The sequence below is a fragment of the Asparagus officinalis genome, chromosome 2 (assembly GCF_001876935.1).
Source record: "Asparagus officinalis chromosome 2, Aspof.V1, whole genome shotgun sequence".
Taxonomy (NCBI): domain Eukaryota; kingdom Viridiplantae; phylum Streptophyta; class Magnoliopsida; order Asparagales; family Asparagaceae; genus Asparagus; species Asparagus officinalis.
The window spans coordinates 9,528,668-9,543,235 of record NC_033795.1 but is presented as its reverse complement, the minus strand read 5'-3'; the positions used below and the strand labels follow the sequence as shown (position 1 = coordinate 9,543,235).

At 35.5% G+C, this 14,568-nt stretch overlaps 1 protein-coding gene across 3 annotated transcripts; it reads left to right on the top strand.

Annotated features, from left to right (window-relative positions):
• LOC109830187 (PHD finger protein ALFIN-LIKE 8-like) lies at positions 2,241-12,502 on the top strand. 3 transcript variants are annotated; one of them, XM_020397369.1, is made up of 6 exons: positions 2,241-2,463; positions 2,569-2,601; positions 5,700-5,928; positions 10,496-10,576; positions 11,818-11,941; positions 12,014-12,502. In XM_020397369.1, exons 1-6 carry the CDS (start codon positions 2,364-2,366, stop codon positions 12,293-12,295), a joined length of 849 nt encoding a protein of 282 aa, XP_020252958.1. In that variant the 5' UTR covers positions 2,241-2,363; the 3' UTR covers positions 12,296-12,502. The 3 variants fall into 3 exon arrangements, with proteins under 3 accessions (XP_020252958.1, XP_020252956.1, XP_020252959.1); XM_020397367.1 differs by lacking the exon at positions 10,496-10,576 and adding an exon at positions 8,096-8,191; XM_020397370.1 differs by lacking the exon at positions 10,496-10,576 and having other exon boundaries at positions 2,245-2,463.

The window sequence follows — 14,568 nt, the reverse complement described above, 5'->3', positions numbered from 1 at the left end:
TAGAGTCTAGAGTAATGATGGAGCTGTCAGGGCAGTTAATACATTAGTAGTTAGCCGGTGAGGGGTCCGAGGTAATTGTCGTCTTTCGACTCTCCAGGTCTAGGGCCGAGAAGCACCGCCTTTCGACTCGGTTACACGAGATGTCGACTGGACAGTAGGCTGAGTGGTACCTTTGGGAGTTAATTGAGATGTTGGCCGAGTAGTACTGCATTTTGACTTGGTTATGCGAGATGCCAGCTGAACATTAGGCCGAGTCGAGGCGGAGGTTATCTGGGTCTCGAAATTGTCTAGTTAGATAGAAAGTAAGACACGTGTCGACTTATTTGTGAAGATTAACATTTAGTAATTTTTAGAGGTGATAACACTATCCATGTTAATTTTTGTTTAGTATCTGCCACCATATTTCTTTGTACACGAGAAGAGTTACATTATGTGTTGTAAAATGTCGATGTTCATAAATAGACACATTATCTTTGTTGAACTTAAGTAGATGCACAGATTATTCGAAAAACGGGTCTAAATGAGGAGTTTTTTTAATAGAACTTAATTTATGAAGAGTTTTCTTGGAAAATGGAGAGTTTCTTACAATTTTTCTAAGGTTTTTTCTTACAATATTTCTAAGGGTTTTTATCTTTTGAAAATTTTACTCTCTAAAAAAAAGCACATTCACACTCGAGTAAACTTATAATTAATTTGTCATTTTAAATTTCATAAAATGGTTCTACCAAGTATATATTTTAGAAAAAATTAAATAGCTATTCATGGACAACAAAAAAGAGGCAAAAAAAACCATGGGAAGAAAATAATTTACGGAGAAATTATGTCCAAAGCGTTATTATGCCACTTGAGTTTACTAGATACATTCATTATTATACATACAAAACTAGAAATTTACATTATTATTAGAAGAATGTCTCACGGACCCAAAAATGAGACATATAGAGAGGGACAGATGAGGTGTCCTCTTTTGATTGTATAATGAGCTGGTCATAGCCAATTCATTATACAAATAAGGGGGGACACCTCACCTGTCCCCATATCTGTTCCATTTTTGGGTCCATGTAAAAACACCATTATTATTATCACTCTTAACTCATTAACTAACCTCATTTTAATAATACATTTTAAAGTTGACACGATATCTCCAAGGAAAGGCTGCCCAATTAAAATCTCTCCTAGTTCTCTCGACCCAAATTTTCTCACTTCTAAGTGGGACCCACCTCTCATTGTTCGTGGTCCGATCCTCGTGGTCAATTGTTCCTCGTCCCCAAACGAAAACCAAAGGGCGGTGACCAAATCCTCTCATTCCCAGTGTTCCGAGCCTCACTGCCTCGTGATAGTTTCCGACGACGGTAAGCTCACTGGGCGAGTTATTTCACTCCCCAAAACTAAAATACCACAACAAAAGGAGAGAATGAAAATAAAAGGACAAAATTTCGTTTTAGACCATTTTAGAAATTTATTTTTAAAAAGCGATCACTTTTAGATTTATTTGTAAATTTTAACCCAGTTTTAGCCACTTGGTTGAAACTGGGTTGAAATTTGTGAATAAAGTTGAAAAACTTCACGTGATTTAGAATCCCGTGAAGTCTAGTCCTTAATTAAACTCCACATGATTTTAAATCCCGTAAAATTTAGAAGTAGTCTAACTCCACGGGATTTTAAATTCTGCGGAGTTCAATATAATATGGTCGCCATAGTTGGCCAAGTGGTTAACTTAAAGAAAGCTAAACTTTAATCATTCCAGTGGTCTTGATTTTGAATCTCATATCATATTTTTTCCTTGAACATTTTAAAAAATACAAGCTATGGATTTGAACCATGTGCTTTCTATCCAAGTCTTATAAACTAATGTTATAACCACTAAATCCATTGCACATAACCACTTATTTTATTAAATTTGTTTAATATAAACTTCACGGGATTTTAAAATCTCGTGAAGTTTAGTAGCAGTTTATCGCCTTAGCCAAACTTTTTGGTAAGCACTAATTATTTAAAAACATAACTTCACGAGATTTTAAATCCCGTGAAGTTTTTCAATTTTGTTCGCAAATTTTAACCCAGTGGTTTAAGCCAACTGGCTAAAACTAGGTTAAAATTTATAAATAAATCTAAAAGGGACCTATTTTTAAAAATAAATTCCTAAAAAATTCTAAAACAAAAATTTGTCCAAAACTAAAATCAATATAAAATATAAAAAAGATAAAGAAAAGAAAAAAACCCAAACAAAACCCTCACATCCTCTCTCTCTCTCTCTCTCTCTCTCTCTCTAAAATTCTCCCCCTCATTATTAGCGATTCAAAAATTGGACCCTAATCCTAACACTTACCCTAAAAAAAACCCTAATTGAGTGCAGAAATTGAATGGAAGGGGGAGCAGGGGCCTATAATCCGAGGACGGCGGAGGAAGTGTTTAGGGATTTTAGGGGGCGGCGAGCTGGAATGATCAAAGCTCTCACTACCGGTATTCTTATCTCTTAATTCTCCTCAAAAAGTTGTAATTTTGGTGGTTTTGGCTTGTGTCTTTGCGTTATTTGACTTTGATTTGTTTCGTTTCTTTATGTTTCAGACGTGGAGAAGTTCTATCAGCTCTGTGATCCCGGTGAGCTTGCTTTTCTCCTTCAAATTAGGGTTTGGTTTCAGGATTTTTTTAAAACTTAACACTTAAAAAGTATATTTTTTGTGCCAATTTCTGGGAAATACACGCTTTGGTTTCTTTCTAGGGAAGCAAAGGACAAACTTTTTTGTGAATGTTTTAGGCCATTGAGAATTAGAATCATGAAACCTGTGGTTTTTTGCTATGTTCCACAGGTATTTTGTTTCTATTGCACATTTGAGCGAAGTTCTATATTAATGGAGTCTGATTTTTCGAATTAGTTGACTTCCCTTCAATTGCTAGTGGATGTTCTTACGTTTATTGCACTTTTATTTGTAGGGTTAAGCTGATAAAGGAACTCATATGGTTTCTGAATTTTGGCGAGGGGTTGGGGGTGGGGGTGGGAAGATCCTCTTGTTTCAACATATATACCGTCCTTGGGAAGCAGCCTGTGTTAATTTTTTCCCCCTCCAGAAAGAAAATTTTAAGGGTTTATTTCGCAAAATTCTGGATTGTTTTTGGGGTTTGCACAAAACTCCTCTGAATTTTATAAATCAGAAACCCCTGCACTTTCAGAATTATATTAATACCCCCTTCAACTATTGCAAAAATCTTATAAATGGTGTTAATGGGTACAGTAAACAGTTTGAATGTATGACCTGATTGTTGTGTCTTGTTTGCTCATATACTTCATTCAAAATTTCATCATACTCTTATAATTCAAACTTGTTGCTCTATCTGTTGATGCCTTTTATGATATTTTCCAATAACTCAGGGGGATTAATATAATTTTGAAAGTTCAGGAGGGTTTTCTCTGATTTATCGAATTCAGAGGGGCTCTACGTAAACCCCCAAAGTTGAGATTTTGTGAAATCAACCCAAAAATGAAGTGATTGTGAACATGAACATCTGGCACCTAGCCACTTAGTGGAACTGAGGAATTTTGTTTTTCTTCAAATTGTTGAATTTTCTTTATCCTTTGGGCGTTTGGCAAAGGGTTAGTGAAGGGATTAAAGGGGTTAATCCTTCACTAACCCGCCAAACACTAATTTATGGATAAGGGATTTGTTAAACATTGATAAGCAGTTACTGTTATCTAACCATTTCACTGATGGAGGTGGCTTAAAAGTTAACCTGCCTCACATGGGAGGGCAGAGACTGTAATTTAATTTTAGTTGTAACAGCTGCATATTGATTATGCTATACTATTTAAGTTCATTTAATTAGCAAAAGTTGAATGGCCCTCAACTGCGTGCAAGGTTGTTTCAGAAGTCGTATAGAGCAGCGGGGGTCGGGAGACGATGACGAGGTCGAAAGAAGCAGCGGGAGACGATGACGACGGCAGCAGGACCGAAGAAGGAAATGGGTTTTTATTTTTTTTGATCTGGAGGCGACGGCAGCAGGACCAGGACCTTTAGGGGAAATGGGTTTTTTTTTGATCAGGAGGCGACGGCAGCAGGACCAGGACCTTTAGGGTTTTAGACTTAGATGAATTTAACTTATGAAAAGTGGGCTCCACCCACTTAGACTCAATCACAACTATTGAATCATTTAAAAAGCAATCCCAGCCATTGAACAATATAACCTAAGCTACAAAGCGCCACGACGACGCGTTACGTAGCGTGCGCTATGACCAAAATAGCGCACGTTATTTTGTGCGTGCGCTATTTTACACCGCTATGTGGCGGTGGGTTAACGCTACGTTACGTTAAGCGCTATTTTGCGCTACGTAACGCGCTATTTTCTACACTGGTTTTGATTCACACTTGCTATTCTCTTATTTTCGTTCTCATTATTTGGAACATGTTCGTCTATTATTTCATTTTCTAACATGGAAATAAATATAGATAGATTTACTTGTAAGTTTCCATAGTTAAAATTTTGGCAGAGAACACTTCTTTTTGCTAATTATGAATATGTGCATTCAGTATTTTGTTGTTACTTGCATTTTGTATTGGGAGTCAGAACATATTTCTTGAACATCATTAGACAATTTCCTACTTGTGATAAGGTGGAAGTTGGTATTTTAAAACTTAGTAGTATAACCATTTTAACCCTTTTTTATTTGCCAAACATAAAAAGTTAGCCCCTTCACCTTAACTATCTAATCCAAACGGAATTAATTATTTTTAACCCCTCGTAAGGCATAAGTAAGTTAACCCTCTTCCTTAACCCCTTGCCAAACGACACCTTGGGGTTTTATTCATGCTACTTGGAAGTCAACATTTAAACACGTAATTCATTAGTTTCACATTAAAGTTAATGCCTAGGTCGTCGTTTAGAGACTTCAGAAAATAAAATTTACATGATTACAATTTGCTTCCTCCAATTTCCCAACAAAAAGACTTGGCTTATGTGTATTCAAAGTTTACCCTTAATGAGTTCCACGATGCACAGTTGGGCCTCAATGAGCTTCAGATTGGAGGGAGGATGGGTGAGAAGGAGGTTTGGTAGATAGTATCGGCAGCTAGTGATTATCTGCTTTATATACTTTTAAAGGCTTGATGTGATTTTAGGAAGTGTACTGTTTTCAGTATCAAATCTCTTACTCGATGGATCTTTTTGCATTCAGTAGTAACCAAACAATATCAACAGCTACGAGGCATGTGATTTGGTTACATTGAATGCAGTCTATATAGTTGTTGAGTATATGCAGTTTAAGATACTTAAAAGTTCTTTTCAGCATTGTTTGAGAACTCTTATTGAAGTTTAATTAGATCCATGTTTCATTGAAATACTACCTATTATACATTTATACTGTTATTTGCATTGTTCCTCTATGAACATATCCTACTTTAGCCTCTTGATAGACATGTTCTTTCTTTAGAGCACATACCAAAGTACTAAGGGTAGCTTTTTAAGATCATATACTATATCTTGTTTTCTATTGCATGGAGCACATTCTAAGAAATCTCAATAGAGCTGAGAAATGCTAAAGCAGTTTTTCTAAAACAAAAGTTTTTGACGGACATTCTTACTGTTGCATTTATAGATATGTCAATGAAATTATTTACTTTTTGTGAATATGGTACTTCTTTGATTATGCTGTACTATTGTATTTCTGTAAGTATGCTGATCTCTTTGTAACATGATTGTGTTTGCAGACAAAGAGAACTTATGTTTGTATGGGCTTCCTAATGAGACTTGGGAAGTTAACCTGCCAGCGGAGGAAGTTCCTCCTGAACTTCCTGAGCCCGCATTGGGAATTAATTTTGCTAGAGACGGGATGGATGAAAAGGATTGGCTGTCACTAGTTGCAGTACACAGTGATGCATGGCTATTGGCTGTTGCCTTCTATTTTGGTGCACGTTTTGGCTTTGACAAGGATGCCAGGTATATATTTATTTCTTGTTAGATAATGGATTGTTTAACTTACTACAATTCATATATTTTCCTTTTTACTACTGTCTGTCTTGTTATGCTACTGATCTAATAGTGAATCTAATGATGTATTGGCAAACATATGAAGATGGTTTAATTGGTGGTTCTCATTCATTGATGAGTTTTGCAGTAGTCCCCAAGCGATGGTGTCTCTATCATTTCATTGTTCTTCTTTGATCTTTGGGTGGGACCTTAGCAGATTGAGGGAGAACATCGTTTCTGTACATTTATAAAAGTTATTGTTGATTCCTTTTTCTTTTCTTTGGCTCATGTAATCTGGTTGCAGTTAAGGTTTTTAATTCATGTCTCATGTCAATTCAATATGCTGGGCAAAAGATTGAGCTTCTATTATGTGTCAAATAATTGCTCATTAGCAGATCAGGACAAGAGGCATATATGTTTCTGGCGGTCAGCTTTTTTGACATTCAGAACCTCTAGTTGTATAGAACATTGCCTATATGTTTCTGGTATTCAGCTCTTTTGGCACGTTGAGAGCGTTATGCATGCTTAAAGAGTTTAGATGCACGAGTCGCCCATAATCGTTTTGATTTATTGCTAAGTCGGTTCTGATTTTTATGTGAGGTAAGCTGGGTGATTAAATTGAAAGCTGCTTTGCTAGAACTGGAAAGAAGTCTATACTAAAACCTATACTAAAGTCTATGATAAAGTATATTTAAAGAAAAACTTGTGTTTCTATCAATATATACCCTAGTTCATTAATGTTTATTTTTAGAAACCTTCTCCACTTATTTATATAAGTCAAATTATTAATCCCAATGTCATATCCTTTTACAAGTTTCCAAGACTTAAATGCATTACATCTCTTATGAAAAAAGTTGTCGGTGAGTTTTTTATTAAAACTTTCTATTATTTGGCAAATTATAATAGTTTTAAAAAATATTAAAGTTGATGTTGCTTAAAGTTTTGATACTTTAATCCTTAATTTTAGAGCTGCCTATTTTGCTAATACATGCTTCTAGAAGAGTGGTCCAAAATTGAGATATTGAACCTTGTCACATACATTGTTTTAAATATCATCGACATGACCCGATATATCGCCTGATGTATCCTTTTAGAGAGCTTGCTACAACCAATATGGTCTCTAAGTATCCTTTATCGCTTTTTACCTATTTTGGGCAATTTATCCTCGATACGGTCGATATATCAGCCAATATGTTGGCCGATATATCATTTTATATGGCTTGTGGCAAAACAAGTTTGGCAATTTTTGGATGAGATATCTTGATTTTTTTCCCATTATATAAATGACATTTTGGGCTAAAAAAATAAGACGAAATGTTGCGACATTGCTTTATACTTTTGTTTGTTTTACAATGTTGATTAATGATACTTAACATATATTATTTATATTTTGTATGCTTAGATTTTATTAGATTTTATTAGGTATGTTGAGATTACATCTTAGTGCATTATTATACAATATATGCAAACATCCGTTATGCCACTTTGAATTTTACCACATATCTCCAATAATTCCCTGATAAACTCAATCCGATGTGAATTTTGGCCATCCAATATTTCTCCCTATGTCCGATATTTAGAACCTTGGTCACAGAGTTATACTTCATATACTGTCTTCTTTTCATTTTCCTCTCTTTTGTTACCAATCTTCACCTAGAAGAAGTTCAAATTAGCCTTTTTGAGAATTATGTTCTACAAATATCCCCTTTTTTCATTTACTTCGCCAGTTCAGATCTCATTTTGATTTATTCAGCATTTGATATTTTATAGTAGCATCATGGATTTACTTGGTATATTGTCCATATGTTTGTAGAAGTTGGGTTCCAGTAGTAATCCTTCTTATTATTTACTTCACCAGTTGTCCATATGTTCTGCAGATATCCCCTTTTTTCCATTTACTTTGCCAGTTCAGATCTCATTTCGATATCCAGCATTTGATATTTTATCGTAGCATCATGGATTTACTTTGTATATTCTCCATATGTTTGTAGAAGTTTGGTTCCAGCAGTAATCCTTCTTATCATTGTTTGTATATGGATAAATTGTTCCCAGAAGTTAAGTAGCTGTTAACATGCTGCCCTTGCAACTTCATTCTTATTTCTTGTGTGAACTTATTAATATATTTTATTTATCTCAGTGTTGTCAATGCGCGAGGCGCAATGTGGGGCGCAAAGCATCTTTTACGCGCACATGCGCAAGGCGCAACGCGATGCTCGCGCCCGAGTGATGCGAGGTGCACACCGCACACATAATTTCTCAATATATATAATCAAGCGCGAAAGAACGTGTTTTTAGAATTTACATGAAAAATATGTCAGGTTAAATAATATATTACTACAAAATCACAATATAATGCCTTAATTTCTAATGCTAACACCCGACATAATAGTAAAATTCATAAATTTTCAAATCAAATGTTAAATCAAGACTAATATCCAAGCAAATGATTAGTAATGGTCCTCAACTGAAGGCTACTAAAAAGGCCTAATGGATTTATTTTGCTTTTTGGGATATGGATTATCAAGTATAAAGACTCGATTGAAATATTAACAAACAAAACTATATGAGGATATGTACTACAAGCACTTTGCACAAAGTAATGATGTACGCGAGGCGCAAAAGACGCTGCTGCATCAGATGTGGGGCGCTTTGCCACCGCCCCACATTGCAAGGCGCATGAGGTGCAGTGAGACGCGCGTCTTTGAAAACAATGATTTATCTTATAAGATAAAACTTAGCCTACTGTGTGGCTTAGGAGTATCATACTCTGTGGCTTATGAGTATCATGCTAGATAACAGCATGTATGAACCTTATCAATTAAAAAAAAAGCTGCAAGCCTGCAACAACATAACTTAATGCTGAAAATAAGCATGAAAATTTTGTATCCACTAAAACCTCTTTTTTGTTGTTGTTGTTGATACTGCTAGATGTCACCTTCTTACTACTAAATGTTAACGCAATCGTCTTATTGTGCTTGATTTGCTTGTTTAGAGGCATTTGTCTTCTCCGTACTATCAGGTATTATGTTACCTGTACACCTTCTTTATTTGTAGAATAGTCACTCCTCCTATGCTGTAAGTTGGAAGCTGAGAAAATCATCTTTAATGTACAGTCACTTTACTTAATAGCTTTATACCTCACTGTTGGAAGTTTTATAAGTTGACTTTCTCTTCATACACATGGACGCTTCTTAAATTTAACCCTTTTCTAGCTGATGATCAAGTGAACGAAACTACATGGGTCGCCGAAAAGGATGCATCATATTGTAAATGGTGAATTAGCCCGAGTGCTCACTCTGTCTTTTTGTTCTTCGTGTCGAATTGTGAGTTTATATGCTTCTGTTTCATAGTTTGATGCTCTCATGATAGGTAACAGCAGTATTTTTATGAATATCCTAGTATTGTAGGAGTAATGTAGGACTTCATCACTCAGATCTATCTCTCTCACCAATATTGCCTATATGGAAATGGGAACAGATTTATTGACTTTGATAGTTTTGTATAGGTGTTGCCAAGAAGAGGAAGTTCCAGATCTAGAGCAGTATAAAGCATTTGCTGCTTCTGCTGATTAATTTGATATAGTAGAGTATTCTATTTTCAAGATTCTGCATTGCGCATTGAGATTTTATCTAATTTTCGTTATCTAATTTTCTATTTGTTTATTGGTAAGCGTGGTTGTTTCTGGTTAGTGCTTGAAGTTTTAGCTTAAGAAACAATGTTCGGACTATATAGTGCACCCAACTTTTGTGAATCCTACAATCATGAGGACATCCTTCCCTTAAAATGCTGATGCCTTATTATAGAAATATTGGAGGTGTTTGTGATAAAACAGGAGTGAACTCGGTAACTGCTATAATATTTTGCTGCAAAAGAAAATTTTGGGTTTCTTTCTCGTGAATTGCTATCGGACGTTATGAGTGTCTGAGGACCCTACTTTTTGTATCTTGTAATACATCAGAAAAATGCAATTTGTAGTCTAGTTAGCATTACCCTATTATAGATGTTGATACATATAGGTCCAGGAATAGGTATGCCATGGGTGTTTTAGTTATTCATTATTTCAATAAAACAAATTTGGCCTTTCCCCTATCACAGTCTAGGTTTCATGTCGTGTGTAAAATATCTAGCATACAGTGGAAAGATGGTAGAAGTTTTGGTGAGGGTTAAGGATTATAATTTAAACAACAGCTTTAAAATGGACTGGTGTGGTGACACTTTTGTTTTCTGTTTCTGCTGCCACCTGTAGCTGTTAGCGCTCTTGATGCCAGAATGTAGGATGTAGTATGAATGAAAGAGAGGATTAATTGCTGTGGTTTTGTTAATAGATTATGAAAGAGAGGATTAATTGCTGTCATTTTGTTTTTTGGATTCTTGAAGAATTTTTGTTTCAACCTGTTTTCGTCATCTTTGTTCAAAGTTCTATCCTGTTGCCTCTAGATAAAAGAATTATAAGATGTTGATAAAAAAAGAACAGGAAGACATCTGTCCTCTTTTTTCCTTTCAATATGGTAAGAATGCACTGTAATTCATGAAGCAGGACTCTTGGAGATCACTGTTGGAGTGGCTTTTATTGGCTGCTTGCATCTAGGTATTGCCTTTATGTCAATACCCAGCAGAAGTATGCCAAACGTCCATACTCTTGTAAAATGTAAAAACTTTTTCTTGAATTATTTGAATAGAAAAAACCGTGATGTGTTAGATTTTCTCTGCTTTGTGGTTTCAGTTATTATTTTTAGTTAACTGGTCAAACATGCATTAACTTGGACATCAGTTGTCAGCACCGATTACATTTTCGAGTTCATTGATACAAATTTGTCAACCACTAATATAACTGTTTTTGGGGGTTAACTTCGCCTATTTAGTGTTTTTTTTGGCTATTATTATATGGGAAAAGTGTTCCTAAGGTGCTATGAGAGATTGAATCTAAGGAAGCACATTCAAAGCTACGTTAAAGGCAATCACTTTAGTTGATCCTCTCCATTCATTTCGATTTATATGTTTTGGATTATATATAAACAAAAGATTAGGCATACTGGGTTATAGTTACTCATGCATCAAGTGATTGTAAAATTAATGGTTTTATGACAATACAGTTTAAAGAGACGATGACAAATATATGTTAGAAGTAGTGAAACATCATGATTTTTGTTTAATAGATGTTAGATATTTAGATCGTGATGAATGGAGCCGATCATCCATTGGAATAGTCTAATCGATGCATCAAGAGGTGCTTCCTATCTTAGGAACACTTTCCCCATTATTATTGGCGGTCTTCACTTTGGCAACTGGTAAAAGTTTTTGTTTCCATGATGACCCAGACCTTTATTCCTACTGAAGTTTATGTTAATTTGATGTGAAAGCCCTTGTTCTGTGTAGACTCTGTTATGATTGAACAGAGCTCTTTCATGGTCCTTTCAGAAGATGCTAAATTTTACATCTAATCAAAGATTAATTTGTGAATGTATATTATATATTCGTCTACCTATTCTTTCAAGTGCTAATATTTTATTTTACTTTTTGAGCTTGGCTCTTTCTTCTCTTGCTCATAGAATGCTCGTCACACTTTTTGATCTACATGTCATATATCAGAGTGTTACTGCTGATAATGATATCTACTTGTAAGGGTTTAGCCAGAGAGTGCACAGTGCTTTATATATCAAATATATTGCACATGTGATAGTAGTTCATTTTTAAGTTGTGAATATATTCCCTCATTTTCCATATATGTTGCTAATCCCCTGCACCCGCAACCTTTTTTATTCAGTTAAACGTTCTTTCTTCAAAGTATTTGATTCACTCATACTCCACAAAATGGAGATGTTAAAGAGTATGCTTATTGGTATGGCATCATGTTTACAGGAGGCGGCTCTTTCAAATGATTAATGGCCTTCCTACCATATTTGAAGTTGTGACTGGAACTGCCAAGAAGCAAACAAAAGAGAGGACACCCAACAGCAGCAAGAGCAACAAGTCAAATTCAAAGGTAAACCATGCTATTTAACTTTTCTGCACATAAACATTGAAATTGATTCTAATTTTTTCGTTCCATTGTCAGCCATCACGTCAGTCTGAGATAAAAACCTCCAAAATGGCTCCTCCAAAAGAGGATGATGATAGCGAAGCAGGAGGAGAAGAGGAAGAAGAAGATGAGGATGAGCACGGGAACACTTTATGTGGTGCTTGTGGTGAGAATTATGCAAATGATGAGTTCTGGATATGCTGTGATATCTGCGAGAGATGGTTCCATGGAAAATGTGTGAGGATTACTCCAGCTAGAGCTGAGCACATTAAGCAGTACAAATGCCCAGCTTGCAGCAACAAGAGAGCCCGTGCTTGAACTTTTTGGAAATTATTGGATTCAGGTTTTAGACAGTGTTCTGATGTTGTGCATGTCAGTTTGTTATTTCGGGTTTTAGTGCTAACGGATCAATTGTATGGGTTTACTCTTAATTTGAAGTCTGGATATTTCTCAGCGTTTCTAATAGACTGCGTCATGTTTAAACTTTATTTAGTACTAACAAATCTTTCACTGTCCTTGAGTCTCTGATGTGGTTTAATTCTGTTAAGCTCAGTTTTTGTTCTTCGACGGAAACTCAAGTTCGTTAATGTTGTTTAGATCAAGCATATTCATGTTTGATCATGTTGTTGGTCATCTAGTTGGACGCTGGTTTTTCATTCTGGTGTTTGAGGGATTGCTCAATTTTTCTCAGAAATCTTGAATTCATTATTTGTGTTGTTATATGCTGCACGTGTTCTTCTTCTTCATCGTTCATCTTGGCGCTCCATTGATTGCGCGTTGACGTTTTAGTTCATGAGCATGTTTACTAGCCTCAAACGGAGGTTTTGTAGCTCCTACATAATGATGGATGATGGCTTTGCTCTGTGTGTGGCTCTTAAGATTAAATATTGAGAGCTCTCTATTTTGTGGGGACCAAAGCAAGTAAACTATTAGCATGGTGATTGTATTGGATAGATATCAGAACCTATTAGGCCTTGTCTTAAAATTTCCCTCTCTGCAAATATTTTCATATGTGGATGTGCAAATGAACATGGCAACTGAAGTATGATTGGGCCTGTTTAATTACTTACAAACTGCAGTTGTTGTGGGTTGTAGTTGTAGATTTGTGTGGTGTATGATGTGTGCATAAGTTTCAACAGTTCACTGGCACAATTTTCTTTAAAATGCACATGGTGCTTCTCTACTACGAGGCTCCTTGGACTAAAATACAATTAGTGCTCCAGATTTGGGGTCCTTGACAATCTTTGCAATGAAGTGACCCATCATTTACAATCGCAAGGAAGAACACTACAATGAATTGTCCTATCATTTACAATCATTGATGTGAAGCCCCTTAGATTCTGAAAAATTATAACTGAAAAAACAAGAATAATTCTAATCAAATAAATTAAATTAAGTTATAAAAATATATTCAGAGAACCCCGACGCACCCCCACCCCGCCCCCCAACCCCCCAAAAAATAATTCCACAAGACCCCTAAACTTTGAGGGGTTTTGCACATAAGCCCCCTAATCTCTTATTCCACTGAACTCTTCTTAGATTTTCGACTTTTAAGTCCAAGCACGCAATAAAAAACGATGTCAGTCACCCAACTGAATTGTTAAAAAAATTTAATTACAATTGTAATAATTGCATTCAAAAAAGGAGGGAAAAAAAAAGAGGGAACTTACATTAGCATAGAGTCACATGCTATAACATGAAACATTACTATGTAGTACCACCCTTCACTATAAGCATTATATATTGGTCTTTTGTCAGCTTCTTTGATACTTGTTATCTTTTCATAAACCTCCAGTCTTCACTACAAGCAAGTCACGTTTATAGATTACATCTGGCTCCCTAACAAAGAGCAAGTGGCATCCCATGGTTCCATGAAGGCCGCAATCAAATAAGGGATGATACACGAAGGACAAATTTTCAAAACAACCATGTTTACAATAATAATCGTAAAAAAGACCTATTTTTAACTTATTTTCAGAAACCGATCTGGTTTCAGCCTCAGTGCTGACACCGGGTCGGTTTCTGGAAAAAAATTTCCGAAACTTCACGGGAGTTGAACTCCCGTAAAGTTTCAGAATTTTTTTTTCTAGAAACCGACCTGATTTCAGCGCTGAGGCTGAAACCAGGTCGGTTTCTAAAAAAATATGTCTTTTTTTGCGATTAAAAGTCCAAAAAGGACAGTTTTAAAAATTTGTCCCATACATGAAAGAGGATGGAAAACTTTGAATGTTGCTATAAAATATTTGAGAGGTGCGCAATAACTCCAAATCATCATCTCACAAGATGCGCGTGAGGCCATAAAGTCAATTCAAATTGTTCCCATGACAAACTACTTTTGCTTTACATGCTACTATAAAGCTATAAAGTCAATTCAAAGTGCTCCAAAACTTGACTTTTTACCATCTTGGTCAAAGTTATTCCCCTTAAACTTTGCCCATTTGTTAATGTTATTTAATTTATTTGTTTGCTTAGAGAAGAACAGCGTGTCTAATTAAAAAAAAAAACTATAGGCTATGGATGAGAACATGATGTAAGTACTACTTACTATTCATGCATCATGCATGTTTGTTCTTTGGACTCGCATGATTAGT